Source organism: Elephas maximus, chromosome 1, assembly GCF_024166365.1.
Source record: "Elephas maximus indicus isolate mEleMax1 chromosome 1, mEleMax1 primary haplotype, whole genome shotgun sequence".
NCBI lineage: Eukaryota > Metazoa > Chordata > Mammalia > Proboscidea > Elephantidae > Elephas > Elephas maximus.
The window spans coordinates 16,802,756-16,827,415 of NC_064819.1; the positions used below are offsets into that span (position 1 = coordinate 16,802,756).

General features: G+C 41.8%; 1 protein-coding gene across 7 annotated transcripts in view; it reads right to left on the reverse strand.

Moving 5' to 3' along the window:
• Positions 1-24,660, reverse strand: part of OSBPL11 (oxysterol binding protein like 11) — a 142,075-nt gene that overhangs the window by 56,516 nt on the left and 60,899 nt on the right. For 4 of the 7 annotated variants that reach the window (XM_049878921.1, XM_049878901.1, XM_049878957.1 and 1 more), the window contains exons 2-4: positions 11,992-12,060; positions 1,440-1,615; positions 358-437 (exon numbers count right to left, since the gene is read on the reverse strand). In XM_049878921.1, coding sequence (XP_049734878.1) covers positions 358-437; positions 1,440-1,615; positions 11,992-12,060 — 325 coding nt within the window. The other 3 variants (XM_049878949.1, XM_049878911.1, XM_049878940.1) reach the window with 3 other exon arrangements.

Sequence of the window (24,660 nt, forward strand, 5' to 3'; positions counted from 1 at the left end):
TGCTAAGTGAAAGAAGCCAAATACATATTGTATGCTCCATTTACATGAAATGCCCAGAATAGGCAACTCCATAAAACACATTTGTGGTTCCCAGAGGCTGGGAAAGTGGGGAAAGATGAGTGACTACTAAAGAGCATAGAACTTGTTTTTGGGGTGATAAAAATGTTCCATAATTAGATAGTGGTGATGTTTGCACAACCTTGTAAATAAATTAAAAACCACAGAATTGTTCAAAAGGGTGAATTTTATGGTATATTAACCATACCTCAATTTTTTAAATATAAATAAAATTAAACTAAAAAGAAGAACATTGTTTCCCCATTTGTGTGTATTAAGATTGTATTTAAATCCACATACCTTTCCAATAGCTTCAGTGTGATGTTGTGTACATATCTGAAGCCTGCTAACCCAATGTTGTCGCTCCTTAGCATCTGTGGCTAAGAAAAAGAATCTAAAGGTTATTCACTTTTACATTCATTTTGAGAATACAATTAACTGTCCAGAGCATGAAGAATGGGTAACTGAAAACCAGGGACTGGTCCTGCTCCCCTAGAGCCAATGTCCCTGATCAGAGGCAGGGAAGAGGCCAAAGCATCAACCTTGCTAGGAAACACAGTAGCTGGGTGTGCTATTTCCTAAGGAGGGTAAACTGCAAGCAGCTAAAGTGGGGATATGAGGCTGACATGTCTTAAGTTTTCTCATAAAAACATGCTCTTATCTACAGAAATAACATTTATTAAGCATTTGGTGTGTCCTCAGTACTTACAGATCTCTAGTAACATGCTCAATTAGCACTACCATTATACTTTCTGTGTATTCATAAAAAAAACACCAATTAAGTTTATCCAAATAGGAGTTATACTTTATTTTAATGAATATGGACATTTTCATAAATCCCAATTCATTACATTAGTCACTGAAAACCACAAAGGGGGCATGCAGACCAAATCAGGTAAAGGTGCAAAATACATCTCCAAGGCAAATGTAAAAAAATCATTTAAAGATGTCTATGTTTTCAGGTCTCAGTAATCAGGGTTTTGTCTACATAAATTTTTTAGAGAGACCAATTATAAAGACTTGTTCGTTGACCCACTTGAAAAAGTTATTTATTAAAATAGATCGCATAATATCTTAAAAGCAATTCCAAGAATTAGAATACTGTACCTACACCACCAAAAAAAACGAAATCCGTTGCTGTGGAGTCAATTCTGACTCATAGCGACCCTACAGGACAGGGCAGAACCGCCCCACAGGGTTTCCAAGAAGCACCTGATGGATATGAACTGCTGACCTTTTGGTTGGCGGCCATAGCTCTTAACCACTGCGCTACCAGGGTTTCCATCTACATCACAGTAGTTTCTATTTCCCAAACCCAAATGAAAGCAGGGAAGAACACCAACTTCTCAATCACAGTATTAATTCTTCTCTCTCAGTCCTACCTCTGAGTTTATACTGCTCCCCACTGGCAGCATTAACAGTGAAGGTGTGGGAGTCCTCATCGCTGGGTGATATTACAGCTCCCGCAAGCTGCAAAGTACCTCTGGGTTTTTGATTTCTAGATTGTTCATTCACGAAGTACTCCAGGAGTCCAGCTTCATTGTTTAAAACAAAAAACCTATAATGATTTAAAAAAGAAAAAAAAAGTCATAGTTTTTAATTCCTCTAGCCAAACTAAAGCAAACCAGATTTCAATCACTTCCACACTTCAGGGGGTTTTGCTATTAAACAAGTAAAATTCAACGGCATTTTAAAAAGTAGCATTTGGATATATTGCAGTGTATCTCCTAGCAATAAAGATTATTGAAAAGCTGAAAAAGGTTAATGAAAGATATAAAATCTTCAGCTGAGGAAGAGATGCTTGATGGAAAGGAGGCATACCAGGTAATCCACAAAAGGAAACGAAGATACAGTACCTTTCAGAGGAAGATGTCTCTGCAGAATTCATTACCACGGAGGGGAAATTGCCCAAAGTCAAACACCAGTGAGAATTTTTATTTAACGTTCACCAGAAACAAATCAATACATGAACTCTGACGTTAACTAAATGCTAGGTAAGAAATGAAAACTGATTTAAGATTTAATAAGTGAAATATATACAACGAGAATAATGACAGGGAAGGGGGAAGACTTTGTGAATGTATCATTAAGTAGGTCACAACCAAAGACTACTTGTCCTGTTTAAAAATGAAAGAGCTGCAACTAGAGATGCAGAAACATAAGGGACTTGAAACTGAATGATGAAATGCTGATACACTTTGGAGGAGAATTTGAGGTTCTCTGATTTGGCTCTAGATTAACTACTCTAGGAAATTAATTAAGATCCCAATTTAAGTAGTGTAGTAGTTCCTTTAAAAAAAAAAAACAAACTTCTAAAAAGTCTCAACTTTTTCAAACTGATGTCTGGACGTGGAGTAGTCTGGCAATCCACAAGTTACCATGTTCTGTACTAGAATCTGGTGGACAAAATGATGCAGTTCAAGTCCCTGGAAGACACTGTCCCAAGCAATGTGGCAACCACACCACACTGAGCCAGGGAAAGAGTGGGATCAGGCCTACGTTAAGAAGAAGAAAAAGAACTGAAGAGAAGCGACCAAAGAAACTGACAGGAGTTGCCTGAGACGGGAGATGGCAAAGTAAAGGACTACTGTTTTTATCACGTCTTTCAGCATGCTTCGGATTTTTAAAATCATATTAACATATTTTGATTTAAAAATAATAGATTTTGGGAAGGAGGAGGAGGGAAAATCACTAACTAGATAGCAGACAAGGGTCGACTTCAGTGAAGGGAAGAACACACAATACAGGGAAACTGAGCACAACTGTACCAAAGCAAAAGAAAGAAGTTTCCTAGATAACATCCAAACATTTTGAAGACCAGAGTAGCTGGGGTGGGGCCTAGCGATCATAGTTTCGGGGGACATCTAGGTCAACACAGTTTATAAAGAAAATGTTCTACATCCCACTTTGGTGAGTAGCATCTGGGGTCTTAAAAGCTTGTGAGAGGCCATCTAAGATGCATCAATTGGTCCCAACCTACTCAGAGCAAAGGAGAATGAAGAAAACCAAACACATAAGTAAAATATTAGCGCAAAGGACTAAAGGACCAAATGAACCAGACACTCCACCAGCCTGAGGCCAGAAGCACTAGATGGTATCCAGCTACCACCAATGACCGCCGTGACAGGCAACACAACAGAGAGTCCTGGATGGGGCAGGAGAAAAATGTAGAATTCAAATTCACATAAAAAGACTAGACTTAATGGTCTCACAGAAACTGGAGGAACCCCCAAAACTATGGCTCCCAGACACTCTGTTAACCCAAAACTGAAACCATTCCTGAAGCCCACTCTTTGGACAAAGATTAGACAGGACTATAAGACAAGGAATGATACACGTGAGGAATGTGCTTCTTGGTTCAGTCGGATATATGAGACCAAATGGGAGGCTCCTGTCTGGAGGCAGGATGAGAATGCAGGAGCAGACAGGTACTGGTCGAACGGACATAGGGAACCCAGGGTGGAAGTGGGGAGTCTGCTGTCACGTTGTGGGAATTGCAACCAATGTCACAAAACAATAGGTGTATAAATTTTTTAACGAGAATTTTTTTTTAATTAAAATAATAAATTTTAAGTTTTTAAACTTATATTCTTAGTGAATTGCCTGTCACATTTTTGCCCATTCTAATAGGATTGTTTATTTTTCCAAAGGTTTGAAGGGATTATTTGAATTAAAATAAGACACCCACTGACATCATCTGAAATTTATAAAACATATGACCCGTCCGTAAACCGCCATGTAAATCTTCTAAAAAAATTGGTTCATCAAACAAACTAAAAGGGGTATGTTTCATGTTGGCAAGAAAGCAATCTCTTGACTATATTAAAAACCACTGAATTAAACACTTTAAGTGGGTAAACTATATGGTATGTTAATTATATTGTAATAAAATTGTTACATAAAGAAAGAGAAAGGAAGAAACAAAGGAAAATCTTCCCATTGTCCCAAGAAATAAGCATATTCCTTTCAAATAAACAAAGGAAAACGACTGGTCTCCCCTCTGAATAACAGTGAATTGAAGACAATTTAGAGTACAACATGTTTGGAACTCTCAAACTTGCTATGAACAGGTATTTCTTATCTCAGAATTTACAACATGGAAGGCACTCATCTAGATACACAGAAAGCAGCGCTGAGGAAGAATTGGTAAAATGATACAAACAGGCCAGTAACTGATAGCTTTCCAATACAAGGTGATACTATGGACCCACTAGCAATAACAGAGCACTTTAGGCATCCTTCAGTATGCACGGATGCCACGGATTGAATTGTGCCCCCAGAAATATGTCTCAACTTGGTTAGGCCACGGTTCCCAGTATTGTGTGGTTGTCCTCCATGTTGTGATTGTAATTTTATGTTAAAGAGGATGAGGGTGGGATCTTAACACCCTTTCCCAGGTCATATCCCTAATCCAATGTAAAGGGAGTTTCCCTGGGGTGTGGCCTGCACCACCTTCCAGCTCTCAAAAGATAAAAAGAAAAGGGAAGCAAGCAGAGAAAGCAGTGCTGGGACCACAGGCGTCAGTGCTGGGACCACAGGCGTCCTTTGGACCTGGGCTCCCTGTGCAGAGAAGCTCCTAGTCCGGGGAAGATTGATGAGATGGCTGACAGAGAGAGAAAGCCTTCCCCTGGAGCTGACATCCTGAATTTGGACTTCCAGCCCAGTAGACTATGAGAAAATAAATTTCTCTTTGTTAAAGTCATCCACTTGTGGTATTTCTCCTATAGCAGTCCTAGATGACTAAGACAATGGATTAATCCAAACGTCCTCCCTTGATCCCTTCTATGAACAGATATTTTACAAGATGTGAAGACTGGGGATGGAAAGACAATCCGTACGATGAAGGAACTTAATAAAGCCCAGAAGGGTACTAGATTCTTTAGTAGCAAGTTGGCCTAACCAATGAACCAGAAATGTAGAAACAAAGGCTAAGTGTGACAGGGAAACTTAAGACTCAGAGTAAGTCTTTACATACAGAAAATTCACCAAAATTGTTAAAAGAAAATGTTGCTAAGACTGGCCTAACTGTGTTTGTAATTTCAAAATACCAAAGACTGCCAGTTTAGGAAAACGACTAATCTTTGGGACAACCCACACCTTTAAGTGCAGTATCATCAAATGCAACTTTAAAGTTTATTCTGACTTGGAAGTGTGTCTCATGATGATAACAATAAACTTTAGTGACGATTTTAGATGGAAAGGCAACCATGCACTTTGCTCAGGCCATCCCAGGGCTTTAATGCTCAGTGTGTGCATAACCTCTAAGCCACATGGGAAGCCATTCTCACCTTCTGGAATAAGAGTTCAAAGTGGAGGGAAATGGGTCGGGGGGGGGGATCTTGCTTGTGTACTTTTCTAGGGCAGTACATTCCAGAGCAAGGAGCTCTTTAGAGTATGCCTGTCATAGATTGAATTATGTCCCCCCAAAAATGTGCGTATCAATTTGGCTGGGCCACGATTCCCAGTATTTTGTGGTTGTCCTCCACTTTTGATTGTAATTTTACGTTAAAGAGGATTAGGGTGGAATTGTAACACCCTTACTAAGGTCACATCCGCAATCCAATGTAAACGGAGTTTCCCTGGAATGTGGCATGCACCACCTTCTATCTCTCAAGAGATAAAAAGGACAGGGAAGCAAGTAGAGATGGGGGACCTCATACCACCAAGAAAGCAGTGCCGGGAGCAGAGCACGTCCTTTGGACCTGGGTCCTTGCTCGGAGAAGCTCCTAGTTCAGGGAAGACTGATGAGAAGGCCGAGAGAGAGAAAACCTTCCCCTGGAGCTGACACCCTGAATTTGGACTTTCAGCCTACTTTACCGTGAAGAAATAAATTTCTCTTTGTTAAAGCTATCCGCTTGTGGTACTTCTGCCATAGCAGCAGTAGATGACTAAGACAGAATTTGGTACCAAGAGAGTGGGGTGCTGCTCTAACAGGCACCTAAATGTGGAAGTAGTTTTAAACTGTGAATGGATAGAGGAGCAGCAGTGGCAGAGAACCTGCAGCAGCAGAGAAGCAGCAGTGACAGAGGACCAGCAGCAGCAGCAGACCCAGGAGGCCAGCATGAGATGGCACTGGGGCCGACCTACAGAGCAAGAGAGCTGAGTGCCTGTGTGCAGGGGGCTTCCTGGCAGAGTGGGGTGCCTCCGGGCACTCACCGGCAGAGCTACAGAGCTTTGGAACATTAGCCCCAGCAGGGCAGATGTGGGCGTGAGGCCCCAGAGCAGAGAGGCCAAGAAACCAGGAAGCAGAAGCTGAAGAGACAAGGAACACAACCCGAGCTGCCTCAGTCTCAAAAGGTATGACCATGACCTCTGGGGCTTCAAACGGTGGAGCCATGGCCTCTGGTGTTTCTAAGCATGGAGTCACCACTCAGATGGACTAGGAGAATGGTGTTTCTCAGTGGGCCTGGAAGGTGGAGCTGAAACCCAGGGCCGAGGGGCCTCCACTCAGAATCTGGAGAGTGTGGCCAATACCTAGAGTCTGGAGGGCACGGCCATTGTGTAAATGGTCTCAGAGAACACAGAATTATTTTCAAAGCCTTGGGTGCTAATACGACGTGTTCTGCTGACTTGCTTGGTGCCTGTTATGCCTTCTTTCCCTCCGGTTTCTGCCATTTGTAAAGGAAATGTCTAGCATGTGCCTGTTCTACCACTGGACTTTGGAAGCAGGTAACCTGCATTCTAGATTTCACAAATGAAGAGGAATTTCTGGATTTTGAACGTGGAGTTAGGACTTTTGCTATGATATGATGGGATGAATATGTTCTGCATGTTACAAGGATGTGATTTTTTTGAGAACCAAAGGGTGGAATGTCATGGATTGAATGTCCCCCCAAAAAATGTGTGTATCCATTTGGCTGGGCCATGATTCCCAGTATTGTGTGGTTGTCCTCCATTCTGTGATTGTAATTTCATGTTAAAGAGGATTAGGTTGGGATTGTAGCACCCTTACTAAGGTCACATCCCTGATCCAATGAAAAGGGTGTTTCCCCTGGAGTGTGGCCTGCGCCAACTTTTATCTCTCAAGAGATAAAAAGGGAAATGAGTAGAGAGGAGGGACCTCGTACTACCAAGAAAGCAGTGCTGGGAGCACAGCACGCCCTTTGGACGCAGGGTCCCTGTGCAGAGAAGCTCTTAATCCAGGGGAAGACTGATGAGAAGGCCAACAGGGAGAAAGCCGTGCCCTGGGGCTGACACCCTGAACGTGGACTTTCAGCCTACTTTACTGTGAAGAAATACATCTCTCTTCATCAAAGCCATCCAGTTGTGGTATTTCTGTTACGGCAGCACTGGACGACGACGACAATGCCCGTGCTGGATTTCTCCAAGCTACTCTTAGTTGGCCTTAGTCAAAACAGAAATGGAAGGCAAGGAAGCAGGCTCGAAGATCTAGCGCAGGTGCCGTGCTTTTGTTACCGGAGATGCATCTGCAGCATGTGGACAAAAGTGGCCAGGCAAGGCAGGGGAATGAGCTACCAAGCCTAGGGCCCTTCCACAGGATCCTAACCCTTCCTTCCTGTTCGCCTTTTGCCATTCGATCTACCTGTCCCATGATGAGGACCCAGGGTATCTGTGTTGTGCCACGTGACACCAGCCCAGCTGACAGAAAACTGCACATGGAAGTTTTTCTAAAGTGGGCTTGTGGCAATTGAGTTGACAAGCTGAGGCCTCTCTGATGGGGCAGGTTGGTAAAAGGCTCGGTGTTCTCAGTAGCAAACAGGGATGTGCTGTTCTCATCTCCACACTTTCTGGTGCTGCTAAAACCGGCCTCTCACAGAGCTGGATGCAGCAAGTTGGCAGAAGCAGAGCTCCCTTCATATCCTGAAGAGTTGGCTTGCATCTCCTAGATGACTCCGCAGGTAACCAGCGGCTCAATGATCTTTTTGGTAGCCTCTACCATGCAAAGATATAAACCTGCACCTTCTTCCCCTGGTATGACCTGAAATGCCACCTTTAACATGCACTATATCTTATATGCTTAGTTCTGTTTGGGGGCTTTCTGTGTTCTCTGTGACACTTTCTCAATATATTACATGACTGAAAGCTGTTGAACGTTGGAGGAGAAAAGCTAACCTACTTGCCTTTTAAGAAAGAATACAAAGAACAGTGCTATGAGCAAAGTAATGTAAAATTTTTTTTTAATTTAATATTCTGTATATCACTTAAATGTATACGCTTCCACAAAATTGCATAAAAACTGAGATGGAAAAAGGCAAATTGAAAAGGCTTTCATTCTTGACTTTGCTTTTTTATGAAGGATAGGAAGAACTTCCCTTTCGCCTCAACAGGAACGGTTCTCAGTTTCCACATCCAGCTTTGCCCTCTCGTGACCTCCACCTTCCTGCAGGGCATCTCCCACCTGAGTTCCTTAATGTTAAACCAAAAAACCAAACCCATTGCCGTTGATTTGACTCCAACTCATGGTGACCCCGTGTGTTACAGAATGGAACCGCTCCATGGGTTTTCTTGGCTGTAATCGGTACAGATGCAGATCGCCAGGCCTTTCTTCCATGGTATCACTGGGTGGTTTGAACCCTCAACCTTTCAGTTAGCAGTCAAGCAACCGCAAATGTTTGCACCACCCAGGGACCTTCTCCTTAATGTTACTTCAAACTAAACACGACCCAAACTGCCTCCCTTTTAAATAATCATAACTTTAACCCACGGTTCTAATATTCTTTCACGTGTCTATCTAGAAAACTTTTTTTTTTTTTCCCATATATTATGCCCCGTTTTCTAGTTGGTTAAGGCAGGAAGGCAAACCCAGCTCCTGTTATTCCCTCAGGGCCAAAGGCAGAAGTCTCCAAATGATCATGTGAAATAGGGGCTGCGTGATATAATGGGAGAACATAGACTCTGGGGTCAGAGCTATCTGGGTTCGAATTCTAGTTTTATCACTTAAAAAAAAAAAAAAGAAGAAGAAGTTCAACTCCCCACCCCACAACTACCAATTCCATACAGTATTTGAGATAGCTGACTTTGGGTGGGTTATTTAGCTTCTCCAAGATCCCAAAGAATCTTTGAGAATCTGCATAAAATAGGCCCCTAACACAAATGTTTCCTGCCTCCAAACCTCAATTTCTCTCCACCAAGAGCCTAACTAACCTCTGCAAGTATAAAAGGTCAGGCAGGTGAACAAGTGATTCTGGCCTAAAACAACAGTAACTTCTGAGACATATGGAGGCTGCCATTTTGGGCAGATGTCAACTCCTCCCACTTTTTTTTTTTTTTTAAATAATTTTTATTGAGCTTTAAGTGAACATTTACAAATCAAGTCAGTCTGTCACATATAAGCTTATATACACCTTACTCCATACTCCCACTTACTCTCCCCCTAATGAGTCAGCTCTTCCAGTCTCTCCTTTCGTGACAATTTTGCCAGTTTCTAACCCTCTCTACCCTCCTATCTCCCCTCCAGACAGGAGATGCCAACACAGTCTCAAGTGTCCACCTGATACAAGTAGCTCACTCTTCATCAGCATCTCTCTCCTACTCACTGTCCCAGTTCCTTCCATGTCTGATGAGTTGTCTTCGGGAATGGTTCCTGTCGTGGACCAACAGAAGGTTTGGGGACCATGACCGCCAGGATTCCTCTAGTCTCAGTCAGACCATTAAGTCTGGTCTTTTTATGAGAATTTGGGGTCTGCGTCCCACTATTCTCCTGCTCCCTCAGGGGTTCTCTGTTGTGCTCCCTGTCAGGGCAGTCATCGGTTGTGGCCAGGCACCAACTAGTTCTTCTGGTCTCCGATGATGTAAGTCTCTGGTTCATGAGGCCCTTTCTGTCTCTTGGGCTCATAGGTATTGTGTGACCTTGGTGTTCTTCATTCTCCTTTGATCCAGGTGGGTTGAGACCAATTGATGCATCTTAGATGGCCGCTTGTTAGCATTTAAGACCCCAGACGCCACATTTCAAAGTGGGATGTAGAATGTTTTCATAATAGAATTATTTTGCCAATTGACTTAGAAGTCCTCTTAAGCCATAGTCCCCAAACCCCTGCCCTTGCTCTGCTGACCTTTGAAGCATTCAGTTTATCCCGGATACTTCTTTGCTTTTGGTCCAGTCCAGTTGAGCTGACCTTTCATGTATTGAGTATTGTCCTTCCCTTCACCTAAAGTAGTTCTTATCTACTAACTAATCAGTAAATAACCCTCTCCCACCCTCCCTCCCTCCCCACCTCGGAACCACAAAGTATGTGTTCTTCTCAGTTTATACTATTTCTTATAATAGTGGTCTTATACAATATTTGTCCTTTTGCCTCTGACTAATTTTGCTCAGCATAATGCCTTCCAGGTTCCTCCATGTAATGATATGTTTCACAGATTCGTCACTGTTCTTTATCGATGTGTAGTATTCCATTGTGTGAATATACCACAATTTATTTAACCATTCATCCGTTGATGGACACCTTGGTTGCTTCTAGCTTTTTGCTATTGTAAACAGAGCTGCAATAAACATGGGTGTGCATATATCTGTTTGTGTGAAGGCCCTTATTTCTCTAGGGTATATTCCGAGGAGTGGGATTTCTGGGTTGTATGGTAGTTCTATTTCTAACTGTTTAAGAAAACGCCAGATAGATTTCCAAAGTGGTTGTACCATTTTACATTCCCACCAGCAGTGTATAAGAGTTCCAATCTCTCCACAGCCTCTCCAACATTTATTATTTTGTGTTTTTTGGATTAATGCCAGCCTTGTTGGAGTGAGATGGAATCTCATCCTAGTTTTAATTTGCATTTCTCTAATGGCTAATGATCGAGAGCATTTTGTCATGTATCTGTTGGCTGCCTGAATATCTTCTTTAGTGAAGTGCATGCTCATATCCTTTGCCCACTTCTTGACTGGGTTGTTTGTCTTTCTGTGGTTGAGTTTTAACAGCATCATATAGATTTTAGAGATGAGGCGCTGGTCGGAGATGTCATAGCTGAAAATTTTTTCCCAATCTGTAGGTGGTCTTTTTACTCTTTTGGTGAAGTCTTTAGATGAGCATAGGTGTTTGATTTTTAGGAGCTCCCAGTTATCGGGTTTCTCTTCGTCATTTTTGGTAATGTTTTGTATTCTGTTTATGCCTTGTATTAGGGCTCCTAATGTTGTCCCTATTTTTTCTTCCATGATCTTTATCGTTTCAGTCTTTATGTTTAGGTCTTTGATCCACTTGGAGTTAGTTTTTGTGCATGGTGTGAGGTATGGGTCCTGTTCCATTTTTTTGCAAATGGATATCCAGTTATGCCAGCACCATTTGTTAAAAAGACTATCTTTTCCCCAATTAACTGACACTGGGCCTTTGTCAAGTATCAGCTGCTCATATGTGGATGGATTCATATCTGGGTTCTCAATTCTGTTCCATTGGTCTATGTGCCTGTTGTTGTACCAGTACCAGGCTGTTTTGACTACTGTGGCTGTATAATAGGTTCTGAAATCAGGTAGAGTGAGGCCTCCCACTTTCTTCTTCTTTTTCAGTAATGCTTTACTTATCTGAGGCTTCTTTCCCTTCCGTATGAAGCTGGTGATTTGTTTCTCCATCACATTAAAAAATGTCATTGGAGTTTGGATCAGAAGTGCATTGTATGTATAGATGGCTTTTGGTAGAATAGACATTTTTACTATGTTAAGTCTTCCTATCCATGAGCAAGGTACGTTTTTCCACTTAAGTAGGTCTTTTTTAGTTTCTTGTAGTAGTACTTCGTAGTTTTGTTTATATAGGTCTTTTACATGTTTGGTAAGATTTATTCCTAAGTATTTTATCTTCTTTCCTCCCACCTTTTAAGAAGGAAAGGAAAGCCACCAGACTTTCAGAAAACACCGTCAATAAAAGAAGAACCAACAAGCCTTCTTTAAAAGGCTTCACAGCCATGTTCGTACTGAAGTAATATAAAATTACCAGCCCCACTTTTCTGGTCTCTCAGGAGAATTGAGCACCATAAAATAATCACACTTACCTGTACTGCCACCCAGTGACAAGGTTGGTGTACTTCATTAAATAGCCATACACATTTTCCATGTGATCACTGTTTCAAAAAGAACAGAAAGAGCCAAAGTCAGTGGAAATTATAAGAAAGCCTAAGATGCTAAGTGTACAGGTCTGAAAATATCTGTAGACACAGATATATTTTAACACATAAAGAGGTGTTTAATCCCCCAAATTTTATATCCACGGAACTTTATTTTACCATATTTCTTCAGAAGAAGCATAATCTATAATAAATTATTATATTATAAATATTCCAAACAGAAACATTGTGTTATAGAAAGTAATTACAAAGATACAGAATAAATATTCTAGAAGCATCAATGTCATAAATATAGTACAACTTATTCAAAATGAAAGCGATAAAATCCAGTTTTAGGGTTCTAGAACAACTAAAAAAGTTCTCCAGATCGAATAGTGCCTCTTTACCCCGGTGGGACACACGAGGCCAATGTGTTGTGTCTCTGGTTCCTTGGACTTCTAAAATGAAGACCTCCTTCTGATGACAGTATGACACCCCACTCTCAATCCCCGACCCAGACAGGCATAAGGCAAAGGCCATACGTCTTGCCCATGCAGATTTTAGTTGGGACTTGTATCATTAGCCTTCCTACAATTGAGTTTCTTTACTCCCTGCACACACACACCCCCTTTTTTTGTTGTTGTTTACTACAGGTATATTCTGTTATAGTATGTCATAGAAAATGCAATACTTCATTAATACGGTCAGCCCTCGGTATCCACAAGGGATTGGTTGTAGGATCCCACTGCCACCCCCACCAACCCCCTCAGATAACAAAATCCACAGATGTGCAAGTTCCTTATATAAAATGGTGAAGTACTTGCATGTAACCTCCGCATATCCTCCCGTATGCTTTAAATTATCTCTAGATGACTTAGAATACCTAACACAATGTAAACGCCATGGAAATGGTTGTTTCATCCCAACTGAAGAGTTGCTCTGGAAGGTAGCCTTCGTCTTCTATGAGTTTCTGGAGCTCTTCTGGGAACGCTGACGCTGCCTGGGCCTCAAGCGATGCCGATTCGCCCGTGATCTTGAAGTTGTTGAGGCTGTAGCACTTTGGAGAGCTAGCCAGCCATCCCTGACTCCTTTAACTCCTTCCTCTTGCTCTCCTGAACCCCCTCACGTGTGGCTTTGGAGGGATTCGCTCTGACCACTTCACTGCTTTTTAGGAACCATTTTTCACAGAAATAAAGGGTGCACACAACACAGTAGCAAAGCAAGGGTTAGAGGCACTTACTACATAATAACTCAGTTATAAGCAGGTAGAAAGAAGAAGAAAGAAGTGACCAACAGCTGTGCAATCATAAAGCTCTCTATCTGGCCACCAGATGGCACACTTGCTCCCACTTAAGATGTACCGTTTTTACAGAAGATGTTTAATGTCCCTGTTAATATGAATAAATTTTGTTTTTAAAGTGGGAACACACATCTCTTGATTAAATCATACTACTATTTTGTGTTCTGTGAAGTACAGATGATGGCCCAAAAAGACTAATGAAATGACAAGTTATGAAAAAGTGAGTTCCTCCTACAGTTCTTCAGCAACTCTACTGCTGGACAAACTGGGTACATTTGTGACCTTTAATACCTGTTACCACAGCATTGGATGCTAATTAACTGAACGATGCCAACTGGCATCATCAGAATGTTTAGTTTGATGCTCGTCTCCTCCCTAAATATCTTAATGATGACTGCTTCAACTCCTAAAGCTCCATGGCTAAAACACACTGACTTCTTGCCCCCTCTTTATCAGACCCATATACAGAGCTTTTAAAATTAAGCTACTTTTTGGGAAGTTTTCAAATCCGTTCATCGCAGTTCAAACCAATTACTTTCTAAATTACCTTCTAAATAGAAAACCAGCAAAAAACCCAAACCTGTTGCCTTCAAGTGGATTCAGATTCACAGCGACCCTACAGGACAGAGTAGAACAGACCCACAGGGTTTTCAAGGAGCAGCTAGTGGACTCGAACTGTCAACCTTAGCAATCCAAGGTACGTCACAATGGATCCAGCTGTAGGCTTGGGAGTTCATGCACACCTCCCAGCACTTCAGACTGGCCAGCCCCTTCTTTCTCTCCCTCATCCCTAGCTCCCATGGGCTAGGTCAATAGGCACCACCCATAAGCTCAGGAGCCACACAACTCCCTGCACTCATGATCAGCCAGCACTCTCTCGCTCTCATTCCTATTCCCCATCCAAACTCAAGCCCATCTCTTCATTGCTGCACTTCCTCCACTACAACTCATTGAGTGGACCAGATGGTCACCCAAGGCAAGCATACCAGGCTGTCTACTCACCAGCTCCCTTTAACTTCCAGTCCTGGAAGGGGGTTCTGATGGGCACTCACTTTTCCTGCCTCGATGCACCCAAAGGCAAACTGCTTGCTCAAAATTCAGAAAGAAAAAAATGTCTGGTTTTTTTTTGTCTGCAGGTCCTTCCTTCAAACACAACCATCCCTCCCACAGCACTCTCTCCTGGGTTCAATAATTCATTGAAAGGGCCACAAGGAACTCACAGGCCATACTCACAGTTATGGGGTTTATTAGGGAAGTAACAGGTTAAAATTCAGGTTCAAGAACACTCAGGACACAGTTCTTCCATCAGGACAGCCTCTTCTCAGCCATGCCTGCAGGCACACCTCTCTCTGGCATCTTGGACCGGCCTCTGCCCTGTTTGGGCAAGTGTTAGACAAAGCTCTTGTAGCTCTACTGAGAAGTGCCCGGAGGCACCCCATTCCGCCAGTCAGCCTTGGCCTGAAGGCAATCAGCTCTAGCTCCATGGGTTGGGAAACCTGACTTCACCAGGTGCCGAGAGGTACTCTACTCCACCAGCAAGCCTTCTACCCAAAGGCACTCAGCTTTCTCACTCTGTGGGCCAGGAAGCACACTGCACTGTCTCCTACCACTGTTTCTCTGCTGCTGCTTCTTGCCGTCTTCAGTGTTAAAGTTCTCTCTCTCTCTGTCTCTTGTAGTCTCCTGGTACCAGGTGTTTCTCAGTGCAGGGGTCCTTGGTCCAAGGACACACTTCACTCCGGGCTCTTCTTCCTTGGTGGTAGTGAGGTCTTCTCTTCCTGCCTCAGAGATGGCTCGTTTTAAGCCTAGTGGGATGGCAAAGCTGATCAATCCCTTCGTTAGGGTTCCATAGACCTTATTTGCAAAGTCCCAGTCAATCACTGTATGTGAGTCACAAAGACTATGGCTAGAAGTACCATAGTAAGTAATTCTTTACACCTCAGCACGCATCAACTAAAATGTTTATCAATTTCTAACAACATGGGGAGTGCTTATTATGATCATTAAAGCTGCAGGTTACAAAATTTTATATAATATATAAAATATATGCACAGAACAAAAGTACACAAAATAGTAACCATGGTTGTCATTGGATGGCTTACTTCATTTTTCATATTTTCGAATTTTAATACATATTATTTTTATAATCAAACATTTAGAAATGTTTAATTATTTTGAATTGGGGGACACAATCCAGGCACAGAGCTATATGTACCTCTTACCATGTAGGAACTCAATTTTTTTTAAACTTTCCAATGTGATCATATGAGCATTGCTCTTTTGGGATGTTTCCAGTAAGCCTCTGCTTCCCAAATTCGGTTACATACACCCAAAACTGGGCTGGGTGCCTGGGAGAACACGGTATAGAGTATCTTTCTTGAGCAAATTTACTTGACTATAAGAAAGTAAAAATGTTTTTTATATCAAAACTCACATAAATGTTCTGAAAAAACTTGCTCCTCCCTCACATAGTCCCATGTGGAAGAGTCTCCCCAGAGAACTCCTGTCTTCTCTCCTCCCTTCGCTCCTCCCAGAGCTGGACTCTTTAGGAACTGCCTGTCTTCCCAGGGGAGGCATTCTTATCTGCTTCCTGCCAGAAGTGAAGCATGAGTATTCCAAGTTACCTGTGACTTGGTGACTGAATGGGCTATTGTTGTTTGTTGCCCTAGACTGGATTCCAACTCATGGCAACCCCACGTGTTATATAAAAGTGTTCCAAAGGGTTTTCTTGGCTGTAATCTTAACAAAAGCAGATCGTCAGGCCTTTCCGTCCATGGTAGCCTGGGTGGTTAGCAGTCAAGTGCAAACCATTTGTGCCACCTAGGGGCCTAGTGTGCCTAATTCATGGGTGAAATATTAACAAACCTACTTTACCCACCCAACACCTGACTGTCAGTTTGTTGTATGGCAGTAGCTTGCATGTTGCTACAATGCTGGAAGCTATGCCAACAGTATTTCAAATACCAGCAGGGTCACCCAAGGTGGACAAGTTTCTGCTGAGCTTCCAGACTAAGACAGACTAGGAAAAAGGACTTGGCATCTACTTCTAAAAAAATTAGCCCGTGAAAACCTTATGAATAGCAGCAGAACACTGTCTGATATAGTGCCAGAAGATGAGCCCCTCAGGTTGGAAGGCCCTCGAAATAGGATTGGGGAAGAGCTGCCTCCTCAGAGTAGAGTTGAACTTAATGATGTGGATGAAGTCAGGCTTTCGGGACCCTCGTTTGCTGATGTGGCACAACTCAAGATGAGAAGAAACGGCTGCAAACATCCTAAAATTAGCCAATAAAAACGTTATGGAGCACAACAGCCTTCTGTCAGATGTAATGCTAGAAAGGGCCCTTGAAGCTGGAAGGCACTCAAAATACACAGAGGCCACGACATGGACTCGAGCATGCGAACAATAGCGAAGATGGAACAGGCAACATTTCATTGCCGTACATGGGGTCTCCAAGATTTGATGGTAACTAACAACACGTGACCCATGCTAAAGCCACTTTCTCCAATCAGCTTTTCCAGTAATAAAACTGATCATTTGTTGCGTTCAGTCTAATGCCTGTATCCCCTGCCTCTCTCAAATGGTCCTGAACTCAGGATATTATTTACTGACCCCTCAAAAACCCAAAAACATATATTGTTGTTGCTGTTGGGTGCCACTGAGTAGATTCTGACTCACAGCAACCCTATGTACAACAGAACAAAACACTGCCAGGTCCTGTGCCATCCTCACAATCGTTGCTGTGTTTGAGTCCCTTGTTGTGGCCACTGTGTCAATCCATCTCCCTGAGGGTCTTCCTCTTTTTCACGGACCCTCTGTTTTACCAAGCATGATGTCCTTCTCCAGGGACTGGTCCCTCCTGAAAACACATCAAAAGTACATGAGATGAAGACTCACCATCCTTCTAAGGAGCATTCTGGCCACACTTCTTCCAAGACAGATTTGTTTGTTCTTCTGGCAGTCCATGCTATATTCAATATTCTTTGCCAACACCATAATTCAAAGGCATCAATTCTTCTTTGGTCTTCCTTAGTCACTGTCCAGCTTTCACATGCATATGAGGTGATTGAAAACACCATGGCTTGGGTCAGGTGCACCTTGGTCCTTAAAGTGACATCTTTTCTATTTAACACTTTAAAGAGGTCCTTTGCAGCAGATTTGATCAATACAATGCGTCTTCTGATTTCTTGGCTGCTGCTTCCATGGACGTTGATTGTGGATCAAAGCAAAATGAAATCCTTGACAATTTCAATCTTTTCTCCATTTATCATGATGTTGCTTATTGGTCAAGTCGTGAGGATTTTTGTTTTCTTTATGTTGAGGTGCAATCCATACTGAAGGCTGTGGTATTTGATCTTCATCAATAAGTGCTTCAAATCCTTTTTACTCTCAGCAAGCACAGTTGTATCATCTGCATATTGCTGGTTGTTAATGAATCCTCCAATCCTGATGCCCCGTTCTTCTTCACATAGTCCAGCTTCTCAGATTGTTTGCTCAGCATACAGACTGAATAAGTATGGTGAAAGGATACAACCCTGATGCACACTTTTCCTGACTTTAAACCACATAGTATCTCCTCGTTCTGTTCAAACGACTGCCTCTTGATCTATGTACAGGTTCCTCATGAGCACAATTAAGTGTTCTGGAATTCCCATTCTTCACAATGTTGTCCATAATTTGTTACGATAACACACGTTACAGAGTAGAATATCAAATATTCATGAATTTTGAAGACCGTACAGAAAACTTTCAAAAAAGTCGCATCAGTCATGGATTCCTTTAAACCATAAACTAGATCTCCTGAGAGTACCTAATATCTTATGCAGTAAGAGGTACTTGATGAAGCTAGCTTGAGAAGCACAGCTGTAAAACGTTTGCCTATACAAACCAAGGAGCCTGAGTGGCACAAGTAGTTTGCAATTGGCTGCTAACCTAAACATTGGTGGTTTGAACCCACCCAGTGATTCCACGGAAGAAAGATCTGGCAATCTGCTTCCATAAAGTTTACAGCCGAGAAAACCCTATGGAGCAGTTCTATTCTGTAACACACGGGGTCACCATCAGTTGGGAGCTGACCTGACAGGAGCTAAAAACAACAACATACAGACTAAAAAAAAAAAAAAAATCCCATATGTAATCCTAACTGTCATAGACAACTAACTTTGGGAAATCCCTCACTCATGTACTGACTACTTGGTCACAGAGCTTGAATTGATGGGACAGAAGAAACATCTAAATGGAAAAATAGAAGGTCACCTCCACCAGAAAGAAGCCATTTATCAGCAACGGAAAGAACATGGGCTTAACACCAGATGTATTAAGTCCAGTGTAGCCTTAGGCAAGTAACAGATATGATCCTTAAATTTCCTCCTCTGTAAAGGGGAATAAGAACATCTACCTTGCAGTTTTGCAATGGGGAAAGAATAAGAGATCATTTATTTTAACCCCTATATTTCAACATGGTAAATATGGTAAAACATATTTCAATATGGTAAACACTCAGCAAGTATCAATTCTCTCCCACTCCAGGGAGTCAGATTCCTCTGTAGGCAAAGGGCTCATTTTCTACATCAGTTTCCTAGGTTTCTCTTACCTTATTAGCTTGACATATTCAAGTCAGAATGATGGGACCTAAAAGGCCCTATGACTTCCACTTATTTATTAAAAATAATTATCGTATTTTTTTTCTCCAGTAGGTGCTTTGTCAGGAACTGTGAAGGGTCTGAAATTTTACCCTGCTTGTAAGCTAATGAAACTCCTGGGTGGCGCATAAAAGTTAAGTGCTCCACTGCTAAGCTAAACATTGGCAGTCTGCATCCACCCAGAGGTGCCCCGGAAGAAAGGCCTAGAGATCTACTTCTGAAAAATCAGCCATGGAAAACTCACTGGAGCACAGTTCTACTCTGAAACACATGGGGTTGTGATGAGTTGGAATCCCGTCAACTGGGGTGAGCTAACAAGTCATCCTGCCACGGTTTCATGGATGCTGGCAAAAAAACACGAGATTCCTGAGTCGGAGACGAAGGACTTGAGTACTCTAACAGCAGGAGAACAGAATCAGCCGTGATTCCCACAGGGCAATGACCAGAGGGGCCGCTGATACCTGCACACACAGTGGATTGTGTGACAGGAGAAGAACCTCAAGCTTAGGAACTGGACACCTTTTAATGGACAGTAAGCCTGCCTGACCTCTGCCCTAGAGGGAGGCATTATCTTCATTACACTGGAGTAACCTTTGCTCAGGAGGGAGCTACTATCTCTATCTCCCACGGTTGTCTGTCTGCTTTATAAACATTCTTGAAAAAACAGTCCAGAACAAAAGGCCGTCAGTATTTCTGCTCACAGCACATACAGAAACGTGAGAGACCCATGAAGAATTGTCTCCCAACAGGTATTGCATGCATATTACAGTGAAAAGTCTCTTAACCAACCCTGTCCTCTTGCTACCAGTTCTCTCCTTTGGAGGCAAGGACTTCCTTCAATTTCTCGTACATCTGTTCAGAGATACCGTATGTACCCATAAGCATACACACACACACACACACACACACGCACTTCAGTTTTAATAAAGGATGCACCTTATACACATTGTTTGTAACTTGCTTTTTTCATGGCACAGTTTTCTTAGGGATGGTTTCATTTCAACACATTTCCGCACAGCAATCCCCTGTATCATTATATTGTTCACCAATCCCCCTACTGATGGACATTTGTTTCCAGGTTTTGTTATCACAAACAATGCTGTGACAAACTGAGTTGTACATATTTGCTGAAAGTTAAAATTACAAGGTGGAAAGTACATGCATTTTTAGTTTTCTAATAGGTAATGCCAAATTGCTTTCCAAAAGAAGCTGCACCGATTGAACTCCCACCCAGCCAGGAAAAGGAGGCCCGCTTCCTCACACCAGCCTTATGGCACCCTTGTTTGCAAACACAGACAGGGTGCACCTTTTGCCTTTCGATGAGACTTTCAGCAGCCCTAGCAGGGTATTCAATATTCTTTATGTTCAAAATTAAGTTTCTAAAACTTAGGTGCAAGGGGGTGTTGTATACTGTGGAATGAGCACCCAAAGGGGAGACTTTCCCACTGACTCACTCCTAAGTGACCTTGGCCAAATCACTTAACTTCTCTGGACCTCAGTTTTCCATGAGTTAGATGCTCCTTTTCAGCTCTGAAATGTTATACAAAATCTTAGAAATTCTAAAAGATTCCTTTAACAGAAAATTGTTATTTCAAAAGTAAAGTTTGAAAATAAGAGCAATATTATATTTCACATTTAAAAATTTTAGAGAAACTTGTACAAGGTAAGATCATGAAGCTCCACAGACATAACTAAACCCCCTGAGGGGCCGAACTATTGGGCTGAGAGAGCTGCGGGGACCATGATCTCAGGGAACATCTAGTTAAATTGGCATAACTTAGTTTAGAAAGAAAATGTTCTATATTCTACTTTGGTGAGTAGTGTCTGGGTCTTAAAAGCTTGTGAGCAGCCATCTAAGATATGTCTACTAGTCCCACACCATCCGGAGCAAAGGAGAATGAAAAAACCTAAAGACACAAGTGAAACATTAGTCCAAAAGACTAACAGACCACAACTACCACAGCTTCTACCAGACTGAGCCTAGCAAAACTAGATGGTGCCCGGCTACCACCACTAACTGCTCTGACAGGGATCACATTAGAGGGTCCCAGACAGAGATGGAGAAAATATAGAACAAAATTCTAACTCACAGAAAAAGACTACACTTACTGGCCTGACAGAGACTGGAGAAACCCCAAGAGTATTGCCCCCAGACACCCTTTTAGTTCAAAAATGAAGTCACTCCTGAGGTTCATCCTTCAGCCAAAGATTAGACAGGCCCATAAAACAAAACCAGACTAAAGGGGCACACCAACGCAGGGGCAAGGACCAGAAGGCAGGAGGGGACTGGAAAGATAGTAAAAGGAAACCCAAGGTCGAAATGGGAGAGTGTTGACAAGTCATGGGATTATTAACCAATGTCACAAAATAATATGTGTACTAACTGTTTAATGAGAAGCTAGTTTGTTCTGCAAACCTTCATCTAAAGTACAATTAACAAAAAAATTTAGAGAAAAGCAGAAAAATTTTCCAGTATAATATCTTGTTCATATAGTAATATATACTGCCACACACTCCCAAAAAGTCTTTGCAGTAGCCATTTCAATGAAGCCATGAAATGACAGACCAAGAAAACAGTAGGTGTAACATAAACATAAACCCATTACCACTGTAACCACGGAGACCCCATGTGTTACAGAGTAGAACTGCTCCATGGGATTTTCTTGTCTGTAATGTCTATGGAAGCTGACTGCCAAGCCTTTCTCCTGTGGTGGTGCTTGGTGTGTTCAACTACTAACCTCTAGGTTAATATAGACAAGTGAAAACTGCTAAATCCCACTGCTTCCCTCCCCATCTGTATGTCTGTTCTCTCATTCTATTTTTGTACGCACATTCCTCTGGCTTTCAACCATAGTTAGTTCAAAAACACGCTTACAGTAACATTTCATTTCTGTCTCTAACAGCATAATTCAATAACTGAGTATAAAAACGTTTTCTATCAACGGATGAATGGGTAAATAAATTATGGTATATTCACACAATGGAATACTATGCATCGATAAAGAACAGTGACGAATCTCTGAAACATTTCATAACATGGAGGAACCTGGAAGGCATTATGCTGAGCGAAATTAGTCAGAGGCAAAAGGACAAATATTGTATAAGACCACTATTATAAGATCTTGAGAAATAGTAAACCTGAGAAGAACACATACTTTTGTGGTTACAAGGAGGGGGAAGGGAGGGAGGGTGGGAGAGGGTTTTTTATTGATTAATCAGTAGATAAGAACTGCTTTAGGTGAAGGGAAAGACAACACTCAATACATGGAAGGTCAGCTCAATTGGACTGGACCAAAAGCAAAGAAGTTTCCGGGATAAAATGAAGGCTTCAAAGGTCAGCGGAGCAAGTGCGGGGGTCTGGGGAACATGGTTTGCGGGGACTTCTAAGTCAATTGGCAAAATAATTCTATTATGAAATCATTCTGCATCCCACTTTGAAATGTGGCGTCTGGGGTCTTAAATGCTAACAAGCGGCCATCTAAGATGCAGCAATTGGTCTCAACCCACCTGGAGCAAAGGAAAATGAAGAACACCAAGGCCACACGACAACTAAGAGCCCAAGAGACAGAAAGGGCCACATGAACCAGAGACCTACATCATCCTGAGACCAGAAGAACTAGTTGGTGCCCGGCCACAATCGATGACTGCCCTGACAGGGAGCACAGCAGAGGACCCCTGAGGGAGCAGGAGATCACTGGGATACAGACCCCAAATTCTCATAAAAAGACCAAACTTAATGGCCTGACTGAGACTGGAGGAATCCTGGCGGCCATGCTCCCCAGACCTTCAGTTGACACAGGACAGGAACCATCCCCGAAGACAACTCATCAGAAATGAAAGGGACTGGTCAGCGGGTGGGAGAGAGACGCTGATGAAGAGTGAGCTAATTATATCAGGTGGACACTTGAGATTGTGTTGGCAACTCTTGTCTGGAGGGGGGATGGGAGGATAGAGAGAGAGGGAAGCTGGCAAAATTGTCAAGAAAGGAGAGACTGAAAGGGCTGACTCAAGAGGGGGAGAGCAAGTGGGAGTAGGGAGTGAGATGTATGTAAACTTATATGTGACAGACTGATTGGATTTGTAAACGTTCACTTGAAGCTTAATAAAAGTTATTAAAAAAAAAAATGTTTTCTTCCTTTAGACTAATTCTTTCTAAATTGAAAGCAAAAAGAACAATCAGGAAAGTGTATCCCTTCCTCCATATTTGAATAGGTAGGTGAAGACCACACAAGAAACACCAGGCAATGTTCTCAAACATTACCTGACTAAAAAAAAAAAAAAATTTTTTTTTTTTTGACTAGACACAGTCAATTCACCTTTTGAAAAATTTACATTTAAGATCTACGTAACAACTAATTCAAACATTCAGGGTTTTTTTCCTTAAAATACCTATCTATAAACATTGTTATTGGGTGCCATTGAGTCGATTCCAAAACACAGTGACCCCATGTGACAGAGCTGCCCCATAGGGTTTCCTAGGCTACAATCTTTATTGAAACAGACCACCAGGTCCTTCTCCCACAGAACCACTGGTGGGTTTAAACCACCAACCTTTTGGTTAGCAGCCAAGTGCTTAACCACCTATAAATATTAAGTATTAAATAAAAACAACACATAAAATAAAAAAGCGCACTTCATAATTTAAATCAAAGAACACCCTATGGATTTTTTAATAATAGTGTTCATTGGTTTTTGGTGGCAAAAAATAAATATATATATATGGAAATATATACATTACTATAGTATACATTACTTACCATGATAGCAAAGCAGGATAAAACCTCACTCAAAATATTATGCTAAAACATCACTTATAGTAAGAGAAAAGCAATCAAAACTACACTGAGATACCATTTTCACCTATCATAAACTTTTGGATTTTTGCTAATCTAAGAAGACACCACACAGGCTGGTGAGAAACAGGCACTTATGTATATGGCTGGTGGCATGTACACCCCAATGAAGGATAATTATTAAAATTATACACTGATTCAGTAATTCCCCCGAGTATTTTTCTCACAGATATATTCACATGCTTGCAAGATGACAGGCAAACAAAGCTATTTCCTGTAGCACTATTTATAACAAAATTTTGGAAACCAATTAAATGTCCATCAGTAGGAACCTGATTAAAGGTGTGCAAAACAGTGTATACACAGTATGATGCCATTTGTGGTAAAATTAAAAGGAGGATGAATACATATTATATTTGCTTAATGCTTTTTTAAAATTTTCTGGAAGCACACACAGAAGCCACGAGGGGTTACCCTCTGTTTTTAGATTGAGGAGCAATCTGAGCAATTGGAGGTAGGAGGAAAACTTTTTCATTGTACACCTCCTAATTTTTTTTTTTTTTTGATGAAGTAAACATAATACCTACTCCAAAAAATTAAATTAGAAATATTTTAAATTTATGTTGGCCATAAATACGTATAACATCTACAAAATTAATTTTTAAAAAAGTATCCTTTGTAGAACTGAGGGTATAGACTCAGACAGTACATTAATAAGGACTCTATCCACAAGGAAAATATTAGCCCAAGAGACAGAAAGGGCCACACAATCCAGACTACATCAGCCTGACACCAGAGGAACTAAATGGTGCCCGGCTACCACCAACGGCCGCCCTGAGAGGGCTGACGGAACAGGAGAAAAGTGGTTCGCAGAATTCAAAATCTGGC